At 38.5% G+C, this 24,228-nt stretch overlaps 2 protein-coding genes across 3 annotated transcripts in view; one reads left to right on the forward strand and one right to left on the reverse strand.

The window, feature by feature from the left end:
- LOC149476050 (unextended protein-like) overlaps positions 1-1,004 on the reverse strand; it is a 39,102-nt gene extending 38,098 nt beyond the window's left edge. The window contains exon 1 of one of the 2 annotated variants that reach the window (XM_089712631.1): positions 410-1,004. In XM_089712631.1, the coding sequence (XP_089568757.1) occupies positions 410-867 (458 nt within the window). In that variant the 5' untranslated portion in view covers positions 868-1,004. The remainder of the gene's footprint in view (positions 1-409) is intronic. The other variant, XM_089712630.1, reaches the window with a different exon arrangement.
- Positions 1,005-1,382: 378 nt separating this feature from the next.
- Positions 1,383-21,459, forward strand: LOC149476051 (dipeptidyl peptidase 9-like). The gene is made up of 19 exons (XM_089712699.1): positions 1,383-1,901; positions 3,950-4,148; positions 5,290-5,468; positions 5,959-6,056; positions 6,753-6,855; positions 8,084-8,205; positions 8,827-8,950; positions 9,332-9,476; positions 10,199-10,415; positions 11,075-11,184; positions 11,959-12,111; positions 13,021-13,141; positions 15,785-15,871; positions 16,449-16,621; positions 17,273-17,416; positions 17,774-17,852; positions 18,650-18,842; positions 20,069-20,180; positions 21,330-21,459. The coding sequence occupies exons 1-19, from the start codon at positions 1,615-1,617 to the stop codon at positions 21,420-21,422; spliced, it is 2,739 nt and encodes a 912-aa protein (XP_089568825.1). The 5' UTR covers positions 1,383-1,614; the 3' UTR covers positions 21,423-21,459.
- Positions 21,460-24,228: the final 2,769 nt, after the last annotated feature.

Consider the following 24,228-nt stretch of genomic DNA (forward strand, 5'->3'; position numbering starts at 1 on the left):
TCTTGAATCACTCTATCTATTAAAAAAAACCGCATCAAAATCCGTTGGGTAGTTTTAAAGATTTAAGCATACAAAGGGACATAGGGACAGAGAAAGCTACTTTGTTTTGTACTATGTAGTGAAGTGATAGTGATTTATATAATACTTCATTTTGCACATAATATACATAATAAGTGATTAAATGCCAATAAAATGATATATTTATTGACTCATATATTTTCTATACTTTCTATGACTGTGGCTTAATACATAACAAGTTGCAATTACTCATGTATGCATATGTTGATGTATTAAACACATAAAGAATAATTAAATATAAAATAACTGAGACATTACACGAATCACTTGTAAATAATTTTATATTCTTACGTCGTAGGTCTAATTCAAAGAAATTTACGAATATACTCACTCTTTAAAATGTCCAGTCTTTGATTGTACTTCATCTTTCGAAGGTTGCAGAAATAGTTCTGAACCTTGATGCACCCATTTCCCACTAAACGGACCCTGTGTACCATCAGTGTGCATCAAACAAAAATAAATTTTATCAATACTTTGAGGCAAAAACACTTCTATTTCAGACTGCGATTGTTCTGTTTTTATTTCTCGTAATTCGTAACTAGAATATATATTTTCACAGTCCACACCCCTAGCACCCGCATTAGGGGTTAATCTCCACGAGGAATGACCGAGGTATTCACCACCGTGCACCTTTAGCAAATATTTACATTTAAAATCCTCACATGATTTTTCGCTCACTTTAAATGATAATATCCACGGTTGTTTTGATATATTATCCAAACCACACACACTATTCACTATGTAAAATAATATTCCACAAGTCCGCAACACATTTGAAGCTAATGCCATTTTTTAAATACACAAATGCGAAATAAATATATGCGTTTAAATTTACAGCGACAACGACATGTTTTTCTCGCTTGACAGTCCGGCGGCAATTGTTGGCGGAACTGCAGTAGTGAAATTGGATAAATAATATGAAGTCACATCCGCTTAATCAGATTGAAAAGTAAATATATTGTTTGTAAATATTAGTGATTTATGTTAACAAATTCATAAATAAATATAACTTTAATTAGATATTAACTTCTTTGTAAGATCTGTAGAGTTGATTACGTAACATTGTAAAAGTCTTTTTAATTAAAAAATTGTAGTACTTGTTTTTCAGACTGACTTATCATATCACCAAATTGTTGAAATATAGTTTAAATCTATAAATTTATGCATCGTGTATTTATTTATTGGTAAATTAATTTCATGAAAAGCTTGACAATACAATACAGAATAAATTTATGAACATCAGCTGAGTTTGACAGCGAATGTGTTATCTGTATTCAGTAGTCATTTGAATTCCTCTATTTTTATTCTGTATCATTTGGTAAAGAAAAGTCAAAAATCAGTGTGTTGGCTCGGTTTAGGCAAATATACATTAAAAAACAATTAAATAAAACAATGAGAGCAAAATTATACATTTAGCAATGAATTAGTAAAATATATTAATCAAGTTTCACTATAGAAAAACGGGAGACGCTGTGCTTTGTTTTGGATCGAATTTGTGCAGTCATGAATCTTGAATAGAATTTTCAATTTTTTTGTATGGAATACTTAAAGATGGAAGTAAGGGAGGCAGGAGATGGGGCTGCGGCAGGGGAATATGACCGGGAACCGCCGAAGAAGTACAGTTGGGCGGAGGTGAGGCAAGCCGTTCACGATTTACGAAAAGAGCTATCCTCATTGTCTACTATGGTGCCAATGGCTATATCTTTTAGAAAATTGAGCAATGGCAAGACGAGAGTGTACTTCTTGAGAACTCCGCAGAACGGATGGGAGATAACATTGTTGTATACTGATATAATACCAACATTGCAACCTAGTAATGCTAGGTAAGTTTTTTTTTACCTTGATAATGTTTAAAACTAAAAAAAAGAACGAAATCATAAACTAATGATTAAGAACTAAAGAGATTTGAGTAACATTTATAATAAAAAAGTAAAGGAATGGACTCTTGTAGTTTCTTTTGTTTATGAGTCAATTCTTTGTTGCTTGTTGTATTGTTATTCCTGTTAGGAAACCTGTTTTGCTTTTATAAATCTTTAAAATTGCATCTTATTAAGCTGTAATGCTTCTAAATAAGCTTTAAACCATGAAATATATAAATGTTCTTTTAAATTATGTGCCATGCTATAAATAGATATGATATACTTTAGGTTTTTTTCAAACTCAAAACTCAAATATTTATTTATTCAATTAGACTTCTTCTAGAAGCACTTTTGAAACGTCATAGGTACATATTTTTAACATTTACCACCGATTCGGAAAGCAGTATCTACGGAGAAGAATCGGCAAGAAACTCCATAGTTGCTCTTTTTAATCATGTCAGTTTTACAATTTAATTTTACAAATTACATATGTAACATCATAATTTATAGTGATATGCCAAAGAACAATATTATTAGATATCAAGTTCGTGGAAAGAGTGGTTATTATATAATGTGGTTTTTACGCGACAACCCTCCATGGGTTTTTATCGTCCATATATTTTATATACTAAAACCTTCCTAGAGAACCACTCTTTCTATTAAAAAAAACTGCAACGAAATCCTTTGCATAGTTTTAAAGATTTAAACATACATAGGGATAAAGGGGCAGAGAAAGCGTCTTTGTTTTATACAATGTTGTAATATTCATTTCAAAGTTGAAAAATATAGAGAATAGAAAAAAAAGTAAAGTGAGATTCAAATCAGCATCTTATGCTTTACCAAAGCATTGTCTTATTATGCTAGGGCCCCTTAAGGTACAGTCCTGTCCTAGCAATCTACATAATATACATTATACGATATCTTTTTGAAGGAATATGTCCATATCCATACTAATATTATAAATGCGAAAGTAACTCTGTATGTCTGTCTGTTACTCAATCACGCCTTAACTACAGAACCAATTTGCATGAAATTTGGTATAGAGATATTTTGATACCCGAGAAAGGACATAGGCTACTTTTTACCCCGGGAAATAGGATAGATTTTATCCCGGAAATCCCACGGGAACGGGAACTATGCGGGTTTTTCTTTGACTGCGCGGGCAAAGCTGCGGGTGGAAAGCTAGTCATTTATATGAATAGCCTTAATCACCCTTTTATATGGGAATATTGTTTGCGTTATATCCAAAAGAAATCACTTCTAGTGGTCATATACATATATTATATCTTCAGTATATCTTTATTAATCATTGATACAAAATATGTAATAATTATTAATGTCCAAAAACAATGATTATAGATATTTTCCTGTATCTTCTACAGTAGAAGATACAGGAAAATATCTATAACGACATATTTTTATATAGTAGAAGTTCTATTATATAAAAATATGTCGGGTTTTCCTTCCTGACGCTATAACTCCAGAATGCTCGAACCGATTTCCACGGTTTTGCATTTATTGGAAAGGTCTCGGGCTCCGTGAGGTTTATAGCAAAGAAAAGGTGACTCTGGTGGCGAAATGGAGTTTGCCGGGTTTGCTAGTGATGTATAAATCAATCTATCAACTTATGTGTCCTTCATTTTGTATAATACTTTTCTATTTTTACTCTTTCTTCTTTCCATGTCTTACTCTACTCTTTAATTCTTGTTCACTATATCTATATCTACATCGAGTTGCTTGGAAGAAATCGCTCACGAGCGATGAAGCTGCTCTTTGTACATCTCTACGCTCCCAATAATGTTTTGACAGCTGTCAGCCAGTAATGGCCGTTCCCAATATTGTATCTATCTTACGATAGATAGAACCTTACTAGCTATCGGAGATTGTTGTCTATCTATAACCGTAGCTTGAATATTGTGAACGGCCATTAAGTATATAACAGACTTTATTTCTGTGTATGTACAATAAAGAGTATTTCATTTTATTCATTCAATCTAATTATCCCCTTACAGATTAGACTGGAAGCCGCTAATAGAATCCAACGTAGCGCTCGACGTCTCCTCCGGCAAGTGGTCCCGTGAGGAACAACTGCTCTGGGAGCGGCAGCGTGTCGCCGCGTGGGGGATAGCGTCATACGAACTGCATCAGAGTGGCAGAGTGCTGTTCCCGTGTGCGTCGTCGTTGTTTGTGGCTGAGGAAAGCGGTGGACAGGTAACATTGAAGTTATTAAATTTTTGACGTAAATTATAATTCGATAGCCGGCTGCACGCACGAAAAAACATGACTCATGCGGCGTTACCTCGCTCTGAGGCTCGCGTTCCGTAAGGCTTGAAGTGCAAGCGAGAGCGCGGAACGAGCGACAAAGAAGCACAATCGGATGTTGTCACGTTCAACTATCGTCAGTAAACCGACTTTACAGACAACCAATTTTTTTTATAGACAATTATTTATTTTAATACTATCCTACTAATATTAAAAATGCGATAGTTTGTGAGGATGGATGTGTATGTGTTTGTTTGTTACTCTTTCACGCAAATACTACTGAAACGATTACAATGAAATTTAGCACACATATAGAGGGTAACTTGGATTAATACATAGGATAGGTTTTATCGCGGAAATCCCATAGGAACGGGAACTCTGCGGGCTCTTCTTTGAAAACGCGTTCGAAGCCGCGGGCTGAAAGCTAGTAAATATATATGTAATTATTACTTGCAGTCATTTCCTGATTGTATCATATTCATGTCTATTGTATTATAATTACGGGCATTATAAGTGAAGTATTTTTGTTTGACTTTGTAAATTTAAAGAATACATTAATCCAATTACCTTTTATTTATTTAAATTCTTTTATTTTGTGTATGAGTAACATATAGAATCAATGTATTTTAGTACTAAATATTTATTGGAATTGGCTTTGTCAATTATTGTTTAAAATAATGTATGATAAAAAAACTTCATTATCTACACTAATATATAGAGGAAATATATTATAATAAAGAGGAAAACTTTGTTTGTTTGTTTGATTGTAATGAATAGGCTCATAAACTACTGGACCAATTTTAAAAATTCTTTCACCATTCGAAAGCTACATTATCCACGAGTAATATAGGCTATATATGATCATGCTTAGACCAACAGGAGCGGAGTAATGCGGGTGAAACCGCGCGGCACAGCTAGTATAATATAAAACAAAGGACTTTAGGAATTTTTTTTGGATTTGACAATGTGAGGAAAACAGCTATTTTTTAACCAGAACATACTACATACATAACTAATGAGGCATACACTTATTTCTAAATGTCCCAATTCATATACCCACATAAAAAGATCTTTTTATACTTGTCCCCAGTCGCCCCCACTAGTCCCCCGCTCGCTAACAACGGGGGGCGGAGCGCCCCTCACACCAGCCATGTGTCCCTCCGCCCCGCGGCTAGTGGCCCACGCGGCCCGCGGGGACATCTGGCTCGCGGGGGACTGTCTCAGACGTCCCGCTAGGTTGACGTACGCGTGTAGGGGACGGGATGAACGGTGAGTTTGATCATCATCATCATCACCATCACCGTCACTCATCACCCTCACAACTCCCATCGCAATCTAAACCTCACCGTCACGTTATCATTGTCATTAACACACTGTTAATCTACACAAGGAGCACATTTCATTATCATCTACACAACCAACAACATAACCATCACCACCCATAGTAAAAATCTCATCATCATCATCGTCATCATCCATATTAAAACACTGTTTAATTATACAAGTCAATATTTTATAATAATAATTATCATCACCAACACGATCATTATCGACATCGTCATCACCTATATGGCATCATAAACAGACTATATTTGTGACATGCTGGTTTCCTTGATCGACAGTTTGTATAAGTTAAATTAAAGAATAAATTTAATTCGATCGATTAATCGATTGTTAGTTTGTTGATTTATTGATTGATTGGTTCATTGGTCGATTGATTCATTGGTCGATTGATTGATTGATTGTCGATTCATTATAGGTTAGCCGACGATCCCCTCCAAGCGGGAGTACCATGCTACGTCACTCAAGAGGAGTTCTCGAGGTACACCGGCTTCTGGTGGCAACCGAAATGTGATGGTGAGTTATCAAATAGTGTAGAGTTGTATCAATATTTGTTTAGCCGTTTTTGGTTAGTGAAGTATATTTATGTGAATAGTATGAGAATTGATTAATTTAAAGTTTTTTCTACTGTTAATAATAATTAATTTTATGTGAAACTTTCATGGAAATAATCCAATAGATTAGAGGCTCTTATTGGCTAAGAGCCGATTTTTCAATGCTTGGATAAAACTTATTCGTCGAATAATGTATAAAACTACCATTTTAAAAACGTATTATAATTGCCCGTATTTGACAGTTTACGTGACATTTTAACATTATCGTGTAATACTTTATTGGACGGATAAGTTTTATCCAAGCATTGAAAAATCAGCCCTAAATAACACGTTTTTATAGTCTACTAGCGGTCCGCCCCGGCTTCGCCCGTGGTACATATTTACGTTTTCTCTACATAAAAACCATCCTCGTACTTCAAGGAATATAATAAAAAAAGAATTATCGAAATCGGTCCACCCGTTCTCGAGTTATGCGCTTACCAACACATTTTGCGATTCATTTTTATATTATAAGATTTATACTACTTTGGCCTAATTTTATTTTCACGTATTTTTCTTTGAACATACCCAATAACATTTAACTAGATAATAGAACAAAATATTTATTTTATATTATAATTTTAATTATCATAAATAAATCAATAAACTAATATTACAGATGATGTGTTCCGGATAGTTTACGAAGAGGTCGATGAAAGTGAGGTGAAGATATTCAGTTTCCCCTCGTCGAATAGCAGCAGCGGGGAGGTCGAGGAGTTCAGGTAGTGTTGATTTTATGTCATTTTGTGTTTTTTTTTTCATTTACCGCGAATAATTTCCATTAAAAAGAGCGCGTATGCCGAGCACACGTGTCGGAAGTGAAACTTTTTTTCCCAAACAGAAATTAGTGTTAAATGTTTTTGAATTCATTTAGGTTAGTATAACCGGACAATTCATTAAAAATTGGTCACAATAAACGATATGTCACTATAAACGAATTCATTTTATCCGACTTTTATTAAGAATTTTATATGAAAACCAAACTTTGCTGTGTAAAGCCGGGTCCGCAGCGACAATTTTCTAACAAAACATGTTATCGAAACATGTTACCAAAACATGTTTGCAAAACCGCTCGTCCGCTGCGCCTATTTTTGTTATTGTTTTTATTTCATTTCAAAAATGAGTTCCGACGAAGAAGACGTGGAAGTTGTTTTAGCAATAGTTGATTTAGTTCTCCAAAGAAATAATAAAAATAGGTTCCGGGTCCGACCCTACCTGCAACCTCGTTCCTTCAATATTTATCAAGAACTAAAAATTGATGATAGGTTCGGTATAAAAAATTTTTTTAGATGTTCAGAAAGCGATTTTCAAGAGCTATTGACTATGATTTTACCAGATATAGAGAAGAAAACAACATGGAGAAACGATGTGATTCCTCCTGACATGAGATTAGGTGCGACTTTACGCTTTTTAGCGACGTCAAAGAGAATATAGGCGGACGGACCATAGATAAATTAGGACGGACGTCTTCTTCTCGGGAGTGCGAACATAAAATGCGTTCCTTCCCCTCCCCGCAGGCGAACGCGGGGGATGTTATCCATTTGTCTCGGCAAACATGTTATTGTGATTTTGCTAACAAAACTGTTAGGCCACGCCCCTATTCGGTTAGCAAAACATGTTATCGTGTTAGCTAACACGATAACACGTTGCAGGGGACCCGGCTTAATCTATACTAATATTAAAGCTGAAGAGTTTGTTTGTTTGTTTGAACGCGCTTAATCTCAGGAACTACTGGTCCGATTTGAAAAATTCTTTCGGTGTTAGATAGCCCATTTATCGAGGAAGGCTATAGGCTATATATCATCACGCTAAGACCAACAGGAGCAGAGCAATGCGAGTGAAACCGCGGGGAACGGCTAGTACGTCATAATAAGCGGTTGGTCAATATAACCGGAGTCATAATAAAAGGATTCTACTGTATTTTCTTCATATTTCTCTCACACTTCCCAGATTCCCTCGCGCCGGTACACCGAACGCGAAGTCTGTGCTAAAATTGGTGACGTTCAAACTGCAGAAAGCGTCATCTTCAACCGTCCTCGATTATTACAATGAGGGCAACTCGGAAACGTTACGTGAGTTGATAGAAATAGAAATATTTTTTTAAAATTTTTTAAAATAATACAGATTAAATATTTGGGGAAATTAAAGCCTGTTGTGTTAGTTCAAAACTGTGTTACAGGCTTTAGAATCCCCTCACAATTTTAGTAGATTGGTTGCCTTTTCCAACATAAATAATATTACAACTTAAACGAAAAAGATTGCATGCTTATTATTTTATGCTCTTATATCGTTCTATATAGGTCACCTGGTCTTTCAAATGACCCATAACTTTTTCAATATGGGCCTGTAGTCTATAAATAGCCGTTATGTTTTCTTAATTTATTTATGCTTCGCAAAAACTTCTTGAGGTTTTCTATCATAAGATCCTTTTTCAATAACGATCACACAAAGAGTTGTTTAAATCGGTCCAGTCGTTCACGCGTGATGCCGTGAGAAAGGGAAATAGGGATTCATTTTTATATATAGAAATTTTGTGTTATACTTAAAAATAACTGTAACGATAAGATTATTACAATTATGCGTTTAAAAAGTTATTTTATTTCTCTTACCATCTCTTCTAATCTCTTATTATCTCTACTCATCTCTCCCCATCTCTTCCCACCTCTACTCATCTCTTATCTCTTTTTATGCAGCATCCCCAAACGACAGTATGGAGGTCACAGACATAAGATGGTATGAGATGAAGCATCCGTTAAAAGAAACGTTCCCGTGGTTTGAATATCTGGCCAGAGTGGGTTGGACGCCTTGTGGACAGTTGTGAGTAGATTTTTGATGAATTATAAGAAAAAGAGATTTTTTAAATATGAAAACACATGATATTTGAAAATTTAATGAGAAATTGAGGTTTTTTTTTTGGCTTAAATTGTGTAACTGTTGATGTAAACATTAAGAAAAGTTTTATATTATAAATGTCAACATTTATATTTTTGTTAATAAATTTTATTTCAGTAGTATGTTGAATATGATATTTAATTTACTTTTATAGTATGTCCCTTAAACACATAAAACCGAAACAGTAGGAGAAATTCGATTGCTCTGGCAGGATCACGGTTGGCCGAGTGGTCAGGCGTCTCCGGCAAGTTTTGATTGAAGATTTGATTTCTCCCAAATTTGAATTAGAATTTGATTCCCCAACAGCGTGTGGGTGCAGCTGCTGGACCGCAAGCAGCAGCGGCTCGAGCTCGCGCTGATACCGCTCAGCGAGTTCTCAGCGCGTTCAGCGTATGCACTTGCGCCTGCGCATGTCGACTCGCCCGCTGAGAACAGTGTGATCAGCAAGTCGGTTAGTATATTTAGGGCTGATTTTTCAATCCTCGGTTAATACTTATTCGTCGAATAACGTATAAAACTACCATTTTAAAACTTATTCTAATTGCCCGTATTTGACAGTTTACGTGACATTTTAATATTATCGTGTAATAATTTATTGGACGGATAAGTTTTATCCAAGCATTGAAAAATCGGCCCTTACTGTCATTAGGTATCACTACATAGTATAAAACAAAGTCGCTTTCTCGATCCCTATGTCCCTTTGTATACTTTAATCTTTAAAACTAAACAACGGATTTGAATGCGGTGCGGAAAGAAAATTATTCAAGAGGAAGATTTTAGTATAGCATACATACTAGCTTTCCGCCCGCGGCTTCGCCCGCTTTGTATAAAACTTAACAAATTATATACTTAAACCTTCCTCGTGAATATTTTTACTAGTTTTAAAAATGTTTGTCTTTGTTTCAAGTCGCCATGGAACAATATAATGATATGATATGAGGCTTAAGTGAAGTAGGCTACTTTTTACAACGATGAAAACATGTTATTTCCTTGAGAATCTCCATTGGTCAAGCGAGCTTCGCTAGAAGTAGGGGGCAGGAAGTTAAGAATTTTATAAAATTTTTATTCGTGTCAATATCAGCCACTAATAAACGAGAAATCACAAATTATAGAGATATAAACTTTACAACAATTTTACCCGAATTACAAATTTTTTTCACAAATAATTTTCAGCAAATCCAAGTGCTAGTCCGCGAAACGGCGCCCGACGCGTGGATAAACGTGCACGACATATTCTACCCGCTCGCGAGTTCCACGAGTTCCACAAGTCCCACAAGTTCCAGTTCCACGAGTTCCGCGGAACAGACGATGAGTTTCATATGGGCGTCGGAAGAGACTGGGCACTTGCATCTGTATCGTATTGAATGTGCTATCAAACCGCCTGCCACTAGTGAGTATTAGTTCAGGATCCTTTGCCCATTTTTGCACTTGATTCTATCAAGCTAATTTTCCGTGAGTTATTTTGATGAGACACCCAATAATTTCCTGTACGAAACTCTCGATTGTGGTAGCTAACAGAGGTAACAAGGATAAAATATTTTGATTTGATGGTTCTCAAATATTTATTACTAACTGAATGTTTTTTTTTTGTTCAATCTCAAGATAATTATCTAAATTATTCGAAAAAATATTTGTCCTACAAAATCTATGGTTTAATCAAAGAGTCCCCTCTTTCCAATGTGTATCGATAACGAGGTCATCATAAATGATTTTTTTTTGTTTTTACTTAGTTAATATTTATATAATTCAACAGACATATTGTCCTACAAATTGCGTAATAAATATTTGAGAACCATCAAATCAAAACATTTTATCCTTGTTACCTCTGCAAGCTACCACAATCGTGAATTTCGCACAAGAAATTATTGGTCGTCTCATCAAAATAAAGCTACTCACGGAAAATTAGCTTGACAGTAATCAAGTGCAAAAATAGGCGATGGATCCTGAACTATAGAATGTTCCACTAATTTTACTAGTGCACTAGTTTCACAATGATTTAATCATTTTAATTCATTTTTCTCTATTTTCCTAATATCTTTTTTCTCACAGCCGTCGAAGGAATGCTATCAGAGGACGAATCAAATGCATCCGGTCCGAACATTATTAGCAAAGAAGCTATCACTTCGGGCGAATGGGAAGTTATGGGAAGAAAGATATGGGTGAGATATTACTCCATTATTTATTAACTAGCTGTGCTCTGCGGTTTTACCAGCATTGCTCCGCTCGTATTGGTCTTAGCGTGATGATATATAGCCTAGAGCCTTCCTCGAAAATGGACTATCTGTCTAGCACTGTAAGAATTTTTAAATCGGACCAGCAGTTCTAGAGATTACCGTAATCAAGCAACAAATTATTTAACTACTAGGCGTAATACTTGTTAAAATACTACATGTAAATAGTATGCACACTTCAGTTTGCAGTAAAAAATTTCCAGAAAAAAAAATGGTTGTCTGTAAAGTCGGTTTACTGACGATAGTTGAACGTGACAACGTCCGATTGTGCTTCTTTGTCGCTCGTTCCGCGCTCTCGCTTGCACTTCAAGCCTTACATGGAACGCCTCAGAGCGAGGTAACGCCGCATGAGTCATGTTTTTTCGTGCGTGCAGCCGGCTCTATCGAATTATAAGACGTTGTCACGTCAAAAAAATAGCATTAACAACCATTTGACGACGCGGTTGGCGCAGTGGTAAAGTAACTGCCTACTGAACCGACGGTCCCGGGTTCGATCCCCGGTCAGGGCAAATATTTGTGTGATGAACTCAATTATTTGTTCTTGGGTCTGGGTGTTATTATCTATATATGTATTTATTAAATATTATATTTATCGTCGCCTAGTACCCACAACACAAGCCTTAATTGAGCTTACTGTGGGACTAGGTCGATTTGTGTAATAATGTCCAATAATAAAAAAAAAATTATCCTTTCCCCAACCAGGTGGACGAAGCCCTAGATCTAGTCTACTTCGTGGGGCTCCGCGAGACCCCACTGGAGCGCCACTTGTATGTAGCGCCCCTTCGCCCCTCGGCCTCCGCCCCGCCGGTACTGTTGACCAATGTGGGCCACTCACACACGGTCGATATGGATGAGGTGCGTATATACACACACATACATACACAGAGAAAAAAAAAGATATAACAATCATATGCACAGATAGACACAGGCACTAAAATGATCCCTCACACACATAAAACATCCACATACACACTTACACGAACAAACATACAAACGCACATTCTGAAAAAAAAAACATGCCCCTTAGTCCTAGTCGTAGTGACTACTTTTGGCACTAGTGAATGGACGAAAAGAATCTGATTGTGTTCCCTGAATGTGCAAGACTGGGGTCTTGGGATTTTAAAATTAAACCATACATAGGTTCAAAATGTATATTATACTAGCTGCTCCGCGCGGTTTCACCCTCGTGGCTCCACTCCTGTTGGTCTTAGCGTGATGATATATAGCCTATAGCCTTCCTCGATAAATGGGCTATCTAACACCGAAAGAATTTTTCAAATCGGACCAGTAGTTCCCGAGATTAGCGCGTTCAAACAAACAAACAAACAAACTCTTCAGCTTTATAATATTAGTATAGATATTGATATTTACTGGTACAAAATATTTCAGTGTAAAAAGTTTAAACAAAGTTACGACACACGCCACTGTCACACGCCACCTACAGTGGCGTGTGTCGCGTACGACGCTCGAGGCAAAAGAGAACGGGGAACCGGTTTCTTGATGCCGTCCCTGCGTCGCTGTCGCTAGGCGGATACCTAGACACTGAACTTAATCATTGTTCATGATATTTCAGAATTGCACAATGGCCATTATTTTCGTCACTACACTACTTCACTAGCTCTAGCGGTCATAGAGTAAGGTGACGATTTTGGAATCTCGCCAAAGAAGTTTCACTTCTGACATGTGTGCGACACACACTTTTTTGGCCTTTTCCCTAAGTACAATTTTTTTCAATGCAATAATTATCCCTTTTTCCCTTTCCAGGAGTGCTCCGTAGCTGTGATAACGTCGTCCAACATAAGCAGCGTGCCCAGCACGAGAGTGTACCGCGTGAGCCGAACAGCGCTCTCGCAGTACGGCACGCTGCTCGACCGGCCGCTGCTCGGTGAGTGTACACTTGCATTGCCGCACTATAATGTGCACAATAACGTCGTCCAACATAAGCAGCGTGCCCAGCACGAGAGTGTACCGCGTGAGCCGAACAGCGCTCTCGCAGTACGGCACGCTGCTCGACCGGCCGCTGCTCGGTGAGTGTACACTTGCATTGCCGCACTATAATGTGCACAATAACGTCGTCCAACATAAGCAGCGTGCCCAGCACGAGAGTGTACCGCGTGAGCCGAACAGCGCTCTCGCAGTACGGCACGCTGCTCGACCGGCCGCTGCTCGGTGAGTGTACACTTGCATTGCCGCACTATAATGTGCACAATAACGTCGTCCAACATAAGCAGCGTGCCCAGCACGAGAGTGTACCGCGTGAGCCGAACAGCGCTCTCGCAGTACGGCACGCTGCTCGACCGGCCGCTGCTCGGTGAGTGTACACTTGCATTGCCGCACTATAATGTGCACAATAACGTCGTCCAACATAAGCAGCGTGCCCAGCACGAGAGTGTACCGCGTGAGCCGAACAGCGCTCTCGCAGTACGGCACGCTGCTCGACCGGCCGCTGCTCGGTGAGTGTACACTTGCATTGCCGCACTATAATGTGCACAATAACGTCGTCCAACATAAGCAGCGTGCCCAGCACGAGAGTGTACCGCGTGAGCCGAACAGCGCTCTCGCAGTACGGCACGCTGCTCGACCGGCCGCTGCTCGGTGAGTGTACACTTGCATTGCCGCACTATAATGTGCACAATAACGTCGTCCAACATAAGCAGCGTGCCCAGCACGAGAGTGTACCGCGTGAGCCGAACAGCGCTCTCGCAGTACGGCACGCTGCTCGACCGGCCGCTGCTCGGTGAGTGTACACTTGCATTGCCGCACTATAATGTGCACAATAACGTCGTCCAACATAAGCAGCGTGCCCAGCACGAGAGTGTACCGCGTGAGCCGAACAGCGCTCTCGCAGTACGGCACGCTGCTCGACCGGCCGCTGCTCGGTGAGTGTACACTTGCATTGCCGCACTATAATGTGCACAATAACGTCGTCCAACATAAGCAGCGTGCCCAGCACGAGAGTGTACCGCGTGAGCCGAACAGCGCTCTCGCAGTACGGCACGCTGCTCGACCGGCCGCTGCTCGGTGAGTGTACACTTGCATTGCCGCACTATAATGTGCACAATAACGTCGTCCAACATAAGCAGCGTGCCCAGCACGAGAGTGTACCGCGTGAGCCGAACAGCGCTCTCGCAGTACGGCACGCTGCTCGACCGGCCGCTGCTCGGTGAGTGTACACTTGCATTGCCGCACTATAATGTGCACAATAACGTCGTCCAACATAAGCAGCGTGCCCAGCACGAGAGTGTACCGCGTGAGCCGAACAGCGCTCTCGCAGTACGGCACGCTGCTCGACCGGCCGCTGCTCGGTGAGTGTACACTTGCATTGCCGCACTATAATGTGCACAATAACGTCGTCCAACATAAGCAGCGTGCCCAGCACGAGAGTGTACCGCGTGAGCCGAACAGCGCTCTCGCAGTACGGCACGCTGCTCGACCGGCCGCTGCTCGGTGAGTGTACACTTGCATTGCCGCACTATAATGTGCACAATAACGTCGTCCAACATAAGCAGCGTGCCCAGCACGAGAGTGTACCGCGTGAGCCGAACAGCGCTCTCGCAGTACGGCACGCTGCTCGACCGGCCGCTGCTCGGTGAGTGTACACTTGCATTGCCGCACTATAATGTGCACAATAACGTCGTCCAACATAAGCAGCGTGCCCAGCACGAGAGTGTACCGCGTGAGCCGAACAGCGCTCTCGCAGTACGGCACGCTGCTCGACCGGCCGCTGCTCGGTGAGTGTACACTTGCATTGCCGCACTATAATGTGCACAATAACGTCGTCCAACATAAGCAGCGTGCCCAGCACGAGAGTGTACCGCGTGAGCCGAACAGCGCTCTCGCAGTACGGCACGCTGCTCGACCGGCCGCTGCTCGGTGAGTGTATATGAAATCCGAGGGCCGAGACAAACGTCAAAACGCAAAGGAATAGAATCCGCTATTGATACTAATTGACATAAGCGTATGCTGCTGAGGCTACCAACGACGACAACCACGAACAAAATTTTCATCCAGTCGAAATTTAACAAAATTGTGCAAATATAAAAAAAAAATTATAAATAAAATATAACAATTTCCTGTCGTTCTGCTGATTGGATTTTTTTTTTGAGATCAATGGATAAAAAAATTGGTTTTTCGCAAAAACGATGACCCCTAGACAAAAATGTATTCAACGTTTTTTATAGATAATTTAATGATCTACAATTTTAGTTCCAAGTGATTATATGATAAACTTACCGTCTCACCGAAAATCGCATAAGAACCTATTTTTTTTTAATTGACCTCGAATTCTTTTTCTTTCCCAGTAGTAGTAGATGATAGTGTGACCAAACCATTACCAAAATGTTCTGAGCTTATGTCAATAATAAGCGATAGCAGTTTCTATTCCTTTGCGTTATTCTATTCGTCTGCCATTCGTCTCGGCCTGCTGGCATGTTGGTTATATTTTATTTGTTTTTTTTTGGAGACAAATAAATGCTTCTTCTTTTTTTTATTTATATTTCAAACGCTAAAATTAATCTATAATTGACAGACAACCTCGACGCTCGGCCGTTCAACGGTAGCTGGGAGCGAGCGGGTGACGGTGATGAGTGCAACGATGTCTCGTTACTTATTAAAGGTTTGTTTTTTTTTTTATTTTTTACTAAAGAAAAATCTTTTAAGATGCCTTGATTTAATGCAGTAACACTTGAAATTCAATTTTGACGTTTAATTTACATTCGCCCAAACAAAAATAGATCTTATAGAGCACACAATACCGTCCAAAATGACATGTTCTCCAGATATACTCCACTCGCCTCTCCTATCGGATTCATAGCTACCTCTACACTATAACACTAAACATCGCCCCTATCACATACACAATAATGTTTATAATCGCTCGTATGGCTTTCATACTGTGCAACGGCGTATTGCACACCGTGGCAATGCCAATATCACTCTTATAAACTACGAAATAGGGTTCCAATTCAAGAAAATTTTCGCAGTACCCTTATGACTAAGTATATACGAAAACCGATCTTATCACACACATAATAACGCCCACATTTGCTCGCACGGTTCTCGTACGACACGCCTGAATTGAACGCTGTAGTGCGATCATTTGTCCAAGCAAAAATCACCCTCATGACTTACTATATAGCAACCAAAAAGCGACCTTACTACATTGACAATAAAGCTCAAAATCGCGTTTCCAGAACATTCTCTCAGCGGTATCGAAGTGCCCCCACCACAGATATACTCCACCCGGCTCTCGTGCGGTGCCACAGCGTACTGTACGCTGTGGCGGAGCGCAGTGCCGGGCGCTCGGCCGACCGTACTGCACGTGTACGGAGGGCCCGAAGTGCAGACTGTCACTAATAGTTATAAGGTGGGTTATATTTAATAAATGCTTATGTTTTCTAGCATTTTTGATGTGAAACTTCTACAAGCATTGAGAGTAAAAATTCCCGGTCGCGTCACAGCAATACCGTCAGATCATGGAGTAAAGCGACGATTTTAGTATCTTTGAATCTTGCCAAAGAAGTTTCACTTCTGACACGTGTGCTCGGCACACACACTTTTTTACATAAAAGTCTATCGAAGTTTTCAGTGGTTAAAAGAAATGTCAGCAAATAAAAGTGAATTCCTTTTGACGCTGTTGTACATGCTCCAATATTGCTTCAATAATTACAAGCCAACTCATATTTATTACAGCTCATATTTGTATCGGTCCATCATCACCATATGTTTGTTCTGTCTGTTATACTTACAAAATGTAAGAATTTTAACTCAAATAAACGTATTTTTTAATCTACAATAAGTTTAAATTTTCATTATATTTATAACGGTTAAAAAATTGTAAAGCACTTCCAAATCCTTAAAAAAAATCGATAACGAAAGTTTTTTTTTGTTAAATCCGCTAACTAGCCTAAATGTTATCCAAATTTTCCAAAAAATAGTTTAAAATTGGCAAATAAAAAAAATATTTATCGAAATTCCCAATAAAAAGTATACAACAAAAAAATTTCCAAATTTCCAGGGTATACGCCAATTACGCATGCACATGCTAGCCGCTCGCGGTTTCAGCGTGGTCTCTGTGGACTCGCGCGGGTCTAAACATCGCGGACGAGCGTGGGAAGCGGCTATCAGGGGCAAGATGGGGCAAGTTGAACTGGATGATCAGGTTAGTGGGGGCAATTTCTGTACCTACCTGTAGTAATGTGAGAAACATTGTGACGTTCTTGGGATTTTTCTCTGCGGCACCTATCGGCGGAATAGCTAAATTTCAAAGTGATTCGAATGGTCATCATATATCTTCCCACGAATGATTTGTCTGTATACAGTAGCCTTTGTCACTCTCTCGCTTCCTAACTATACTCTTACATATTATATACGATCTTTTTTTGATGGTCCTAATGTTGTAATTTTTCGGGAATATCACTTAAGTACGCATAAAGAAGTTGCGGGTGAAGGTTACAATGGTCAACTAAATTTCAATGAATTCAGATGTTTTCAAGAACATTTATGTATTTATCACCAGGTCGAAGTTCTACAGTGGCTCGCGAAAGAAACTGGATGTATAGATATGGAACGCGTCGCTATACACGGATGGAGTTATGGTGAGAATCGTATTTTTTTATATGTTGTAAAAATTTTGGATGTAATATTCGGTTCTTTGTGACAGGTAAATAAAAGAATGAAAAACTGAGTTTAATGTAAAATTAAAATTAAATTTTAATTCTCAATGAACCTGAGCAAAATTTTCATATCATGATATACAACAACACATTTACTTTTTCATTTTCATTTTCATCCTTTGTTATGGTTTTCCATTTAAATGAGTTAAATATGAATATTATGAAGCATAACACATTTTGTTATCAAATTGAAATTCTGGTCCTTCGAGCCCACAGACATACATTAATTCGAGCCGGATTCTTACTTAAATATTGTAAAAAAATCTCATATTTGTCTTTCTAATCAGTACAAATATGAGATTTTTGATTCGATAAACGGTCATCACAATCAACCTCACCTTGGGTCATCGAGCCAGTTTCAACCTACAGTCATAAAAACATATTCTATCGTGGTCCTTTGAGCCGGTTTCACTTTGAAATAACCGAACTAATGATCCTTCGAGACGGATTCACCCTATACAATCATCAAAACAAACCCCACTTTGATTCTTCGAGCCGAATTCACTTTGATATCACCGAAAGTGATTTTCAAAGAGTTTCTTGCCGATTCTTCTCCATAGATACTGCTTTCCGAATCGGTGGTAAATGTTAAAAATACTTATGTAATGACGATTTGAAAGTGCTACTAAATAGTAGTCTGATTGAATAAATGAATGTTTGAGTTTGAGTTTGAAATAATGATCCTTCGAGCCGGTTTCACCCTTTATTCTCGCCCACAGGCGGCTACCTCTCACTCCTCGGCCTAGCAACCCGGCCGCACGTGTTCAAGGTGTGTGTAGCCGGCGCGCCGGTGACGAGCTGGCGGCTGTACGACACCGCGTACACCGAGCGGTACATGGGCGCGCCCGCCGACCGCCAGCACGCGTACAGCCGCGCCAGCGTCATTGCGCACGCGCCCTTCTTCCCGGACCGGTGAGTGTGTACACTGCACACTGCACACTGTACACTGCAAACATGCCTCTGCACACTGCACACTGCACACTGCACCCCGCACACTGCACACTCCACACTGCCGCTGCATACTGCACACTGCCCTCTGCACACTGCACACTGCTCACTGCACACTGCCCCTGTACACTGCACACTGCTCACTGCACACTGCCACTGCACACTGCCACTGTACACTGCACACTGCTCACTGCACACTGCACACTGCGCACTACACCGAACGGTACATGGCGTTTTTCAACTTTATTCAAATTCAAATTCAAATTAAAATATATTTATTTGCTCGTATATGGTTCATAAGGGTGTTACACAAAAAAATTTTTATCGCATATACTGCCATTTTAAATGGCGTGCAAAAATTTACAAATTAATACAGTCAAGTTATAAAATACATTAATAGACAATTACAAAATTACCCACAAAATACATTAATAAACAATTACATATAAAATTATAATTAAATTAAATTAAGATTCATACATTAATGTCACGATCATATAAATATTCCTTAACACTCAAAATTACACATAAAACAATTACACTTAAAATTACAATTACAATACACACTAACTACACAATGTGTAATAACGCACTGTACGTTGATGCCAAAACGCACTGCATACCGCGCACTAAACGCACTTCACACTGCATATTAGACGCATTGCACATCGCACACTCAACGCACACTACCCACAATAAACTAAGCACAAACATCTGTAGATTTGACAGCTACTGAATTTCCACAACCGTAGAGCAAGACACAAGGCCTACATCCTTACCAACAAGTTGGCAAACTGCAACGAGGTGCTTCAACGTCTAAAATCATCTATGTACCTATGCTTTGTAAAAAATGAATTTAACATCAGTCTCTTAACGTATTTCATTATAGTTTTTCGTATTTTATGCTGACCATTATTTGATTAAGGGCCAGCGCAGCGCATTTTTCATTGTCAATCTATTATCGACATTGTTCTCATTAGTATAAAATTCAAAATCAAATAACAACGAAGAATGAAGCGTCACACGCTGCGCTTCTTTGAATGTTATTTTAATGAGTCGATAATAGTTTGACAATTAAAAATGCGCTCCGCCATATCTATGCCGGCCCTAATGATTCGTTACATCGTAACCTTGGAATTCATTACATAAGTAGAGTTTTTTATGTTTCTAAAGTATTTTTTTGTCCACAGTGAGGGTAGACTGTTAATAATACACGGGCTTGCAGATGAAAATGTTCACTTCTGTCATACCGCGGCGTTGCTCTCAGAGCTGGTGAGGCTTGGGAAACCGCATCGGGTGCAGGTAAATATATAAATTGGGGCAAAATAATGCCCCTTGCCCCATAGTGGGGTATGGGGCAGAAGTGTGTAATGTTTCAAAAGGCAGGTTATACAAAAACAATGTTGTATTTTAAGCGGGACAATTAAAAGTTGCTCTCTTTCACTCTTATATAAATAGCTCGCTACGCGAGTCAGGCAATTACCTGATTTGTGCGTGTTCAACATAATATTTATATTTTATTTACTTATTCTTTATTGTACATTGGGTTATATCCATAGAAATCTAAATAACAAGACACATAGAAGTGCTTTATTGTCATAATTCGTATGAAAACCGCTGTCGCCAAAATCAACACATTCAAACCGAAAGCTAAACAGTACACACAAGTAAACTATGCCTTTTATTGGACAGCTCGATTTTAGTGAAAACTAACTTAACTATTAAATTAAGCTTTTGAATATGTATCCTAACGCACGAATTTACGGTTTATTTTAGAATAACATCCCTAAGTATATGAGACTTTTTGCTCCAATACGAACAAACGTGATAATAAGAATGGTAGACTGTGTCATTCATTGTTATTTCGATTACTATGGTGACACTCGTAATACTTGTAAATATTCTATAATTTTAAGGAAAAACGGCATTATTTCTAAAAAAAAATATTTTCCGATGAAATATTATTCCTTTATAAGTATAATTACAACTTGTGGAAGAATTTTCCGCAATGGGAATTGCTGAAACACACCATGTATACACTCATACGTCTCCAGAGCAACTGAACAGTGACGAATGCAACTGGTGATGTGCAAATCACCTGAGTGGCGACAAGGTCACGCACGCTTACGACTTCTAGTGTCTTGTTATTTAGATTTCTATGGTTATATCTTATTTTATAAATATCTTAATTGATTTAAATATACAAATGGCGGCCTTATGGCTCTAAGCCATCTCTGCCAGGCAACCTTCATATCTACCTAACAAGGTATTTCACTTTTATGGAATAAAATAGGGGCAATTAATGCCCCCAGTTGGTCTTTTCTGAGGCATTTTGTTTCTGGGCCATTTGCGTCGTATCAAATCGAGTAGATCTTATATTAACTAGTTATAAACGATCTTTTACGTATATGTATAGAAAAGCAGTATTTAATATGTTTCTCTAATTTGCAGGTATACCCGGGTGAGAGGCATTCTCTGCGAGCAATGCACGCCGCGAAGCATTATGAGGCGACTCTGCTACATTTTCTACACGAAAATCTTTGAATGTATAACAATTTGTAAAATATAAACTGTTGATATATTTGGTGTTTTATTTTTAACTAGCTTTGTCTAAAACCTTATAAATTATATACTAAAACCTTTCTCTTAAATCACTCTATACAGGGTGTCCCAGTATTGGTATAGGTACTAAGCGCGAAGGGACATGTAAGCTTGCATACACTGATCACGTATAAAAAAATTACGCTTAAAAATTTTTGCTAAATTTTTCCTTAAAATTCATGTTTTCGTCTCTAGCTTCGCGCAGCCGGCATATACCGCTTCTCTAATGTGAGCATTTTGTCTATGAAAAAATAATCTTAAACGATGGCTCACGTGCTGGTGGCAAAGTTAGGCGGGTTGTTTGTTAGGGGCACAGTTAGGGGTGTACACAAAGAGTTTTAAGAATTCATCTATTTGAAAAAAATGAGTATTTTTTACGTACTTAGCGTATGCAAAATATAACCTCCATTGAGCTTAGAATACCGATGGTGGGACGTATATTAAAAAAAAAACCGCATTAAAATCCGATACAAAAGTACACAAACTCCTTTGATATAAAAATTGCATAGGATACTGAATCAGAAATCAACTCTTTACGAACCGATTACAAAAAAAAATTACTTAGGTACATTTGATTCATATTTATGGAACTGCTTTCCGAATCGATGGTAAATTTTAAAATATGTAATGACGATTCAATATTGCCCTTTATCTGAATTTTTAAATGGCCACGTAAAGATGACGTTTATCGATTTTACGAAGTAGGTATATAGCCTTAAATTGACATAAGGGATGTTAAGTTTTTAAATAAACGGTAAGAATATTGAAGGACAAATCTAAACTGCTAAGTACGCAATATCACATTGTGTCTAGACAAGCTTTCCACCCGGCTTCACTCGCGTTTTCAAAGAAAAACCCGCATAGTTCCCGTTCCCGTGGGATTTCCGGGATAAAACCTATTCTATGTGTTAAACCAAGTTACATTCTATATGTGTGCTAAATTTCATTGTAATCGCTTCAATAGTATTTGCGTGAAAGAGTAACAAACACACACACACACATCCTCACAAAGTAGTAGTCATTAGTAGGATATGATAGGATAGGATTTTGTAGCTATATCTATTACTAACTACTTTTACGGTGATTACCGAATAAATGATCTACAAAATAACCAGATTACGATTGAAAAAATGAAAGTAAAATGCCTACAGCCTACCCGGATTTCATAAATTACAATGAAACAATTAAATAGGTATATGCACACGGAAAATCCAAAACATAAAGAGTTTAAACCCATTAAACAATTAACTGAAAACAACACATTTTTAATCTGTTTATAAGCTGACTTCCTCATACTGTAAAAACCTTAGATAAAAAAAAACATGGAAGGAAAAAACCGTAATACATCACATATATACATAACTGAAAAAACTATTTTAAGCAACGGTTGAAACGGTCATAAATTTGATGGACCCGTTGTGAGGTTTTCCCGCAGTGCTCCGCTCCTGTTGGTCTTAGCGTGATGATATATTATAGCCTATACCTATAGCCTTCCTCGATGAATGGGCTATCTGACACCGAAAGAATTTTTCAAATCGGTTCCCGAGATTGGCGCTTTCAAACAAACAAACTCTTCAGCTTTATAATATTACGTATAGATGGGCCCGCATCACATTGGGCAGCGTTGGCCCAAGAAATCTTCGTTAATGTTTGCCGCTATTACGGCGATTATGAAAAAACAGGTACAATTACGGCCGATCACAGACATTTAGGCCCTTTACATCATCGTGATTGCTTCTACTCACCCAACGCTGCCCATTGTGAAGAAGCCCATAATCATCAAAAAATATAATAACAACATTGTTTAATTGATTACTCGCTTCCCGCCCGCGTCTTCGCCCGCTTATAATAAATTATATATGTACTAAAACCTTCCTCTTGAATCGCTCTATCTATTTAAAATACCGCATCAAAATCGACAGGGAAAGCTACTTTGTTTTATACTATGTAGTGATTATTGCTGTATGTTTTTTTTTCGCCTGTATTTTACTTATCGGGGGTGTTTTCCACTTTCAATGTAAATACTGAATTTCCTTCCTCTATCTTAAGTTACAGATCAGCCTATATTAAATTATTGCATACAAGCTTTCCGCCCGCGGCTTCGCTTCAAAATTACCGTGGTTTAGGCGGGAAGAAAAGTCAAAAGAAAAACAGGGTTAGGGTGCTTTTCCCTTTAGTTTCTGTGATCTGTGTTTTCCGCCAATATTGTGCGAGGATATGTAACGAGTAATGTGTTTAAAGAACCAGTCATATCGCTTCATTTAGTTTGAAGTTTGAAGCGATACTATTGGTTATTTACAAACACATCCTCGCTACACATCCTAACTAACATCTATACTTATAATAAATCTGTAGAGAGGCCAATTCTGTACATGAAATATATTAAAAAAAAAACTATGAAGGGGTGATAAGGGATCGCTACTGATGCCAAAAATGCAATCAGTAAAATTTTTGTCTGTCTGTCTGTCTGTCTGTCTGTCTGTCTGTCTGTATATTCGCTATAGAAACAGAAACTACACGACGGATTTTAACCAAATTTGGCACAATTATTCTTCATACTCCTGGGCAGGTTATAGTAAAAGAATCATGTAAATCGGTGTAGAAACACCAAAGTTATACATGAAATACGCTATAAGTCATCGCGCGTGAATACAGAATCATGCCATAAGGATTATTTTTGTGTATCAGTTGCCGCGTTCGACGCGCTTCGCGGCGGCAGCTATAAAAAGGCGGCGGGTCTGCACCCGTT

The sequence above is a fragment of the Colias philodice genome, chromosome 29, assembly GCF_061535455.1.
Source record: "Colias philodice isolate Cphi_HAF_F1 chromosome 29, ilColPhil1 Martin Lab GWU primary, whole genome shotgun sequence".
Classification (NCBI taxonomy): Eukaryota; Metazoa; Arthropoda; class Insecta; order Lepidoptera; family Pieridae; genus Colias; species Colias philodice.

Coding starts and splice junctions, on each gene's coding strand:
- LOC149476051 (XM_089712699.1), top strand. CDS start 1,615: ATGGAATACTTAAAGATGGAAGTAAGGGAGGCAGGAGATGGGGCTGCG. Junction 17,417..17,773: donor AAGTTGAACTGGATGATCAG/GTTAGTGGGGGC, acceptor ATTTATCACCAG/GTCGAAGTTCTACAGTGGCT. Junction 17,853..18,649: donor TATACACGGATGGAGTTATG/GTGAGAATCGTA, acceptor TCTCGCCCACAG/GCGGCTACCTCTCACTCCTC.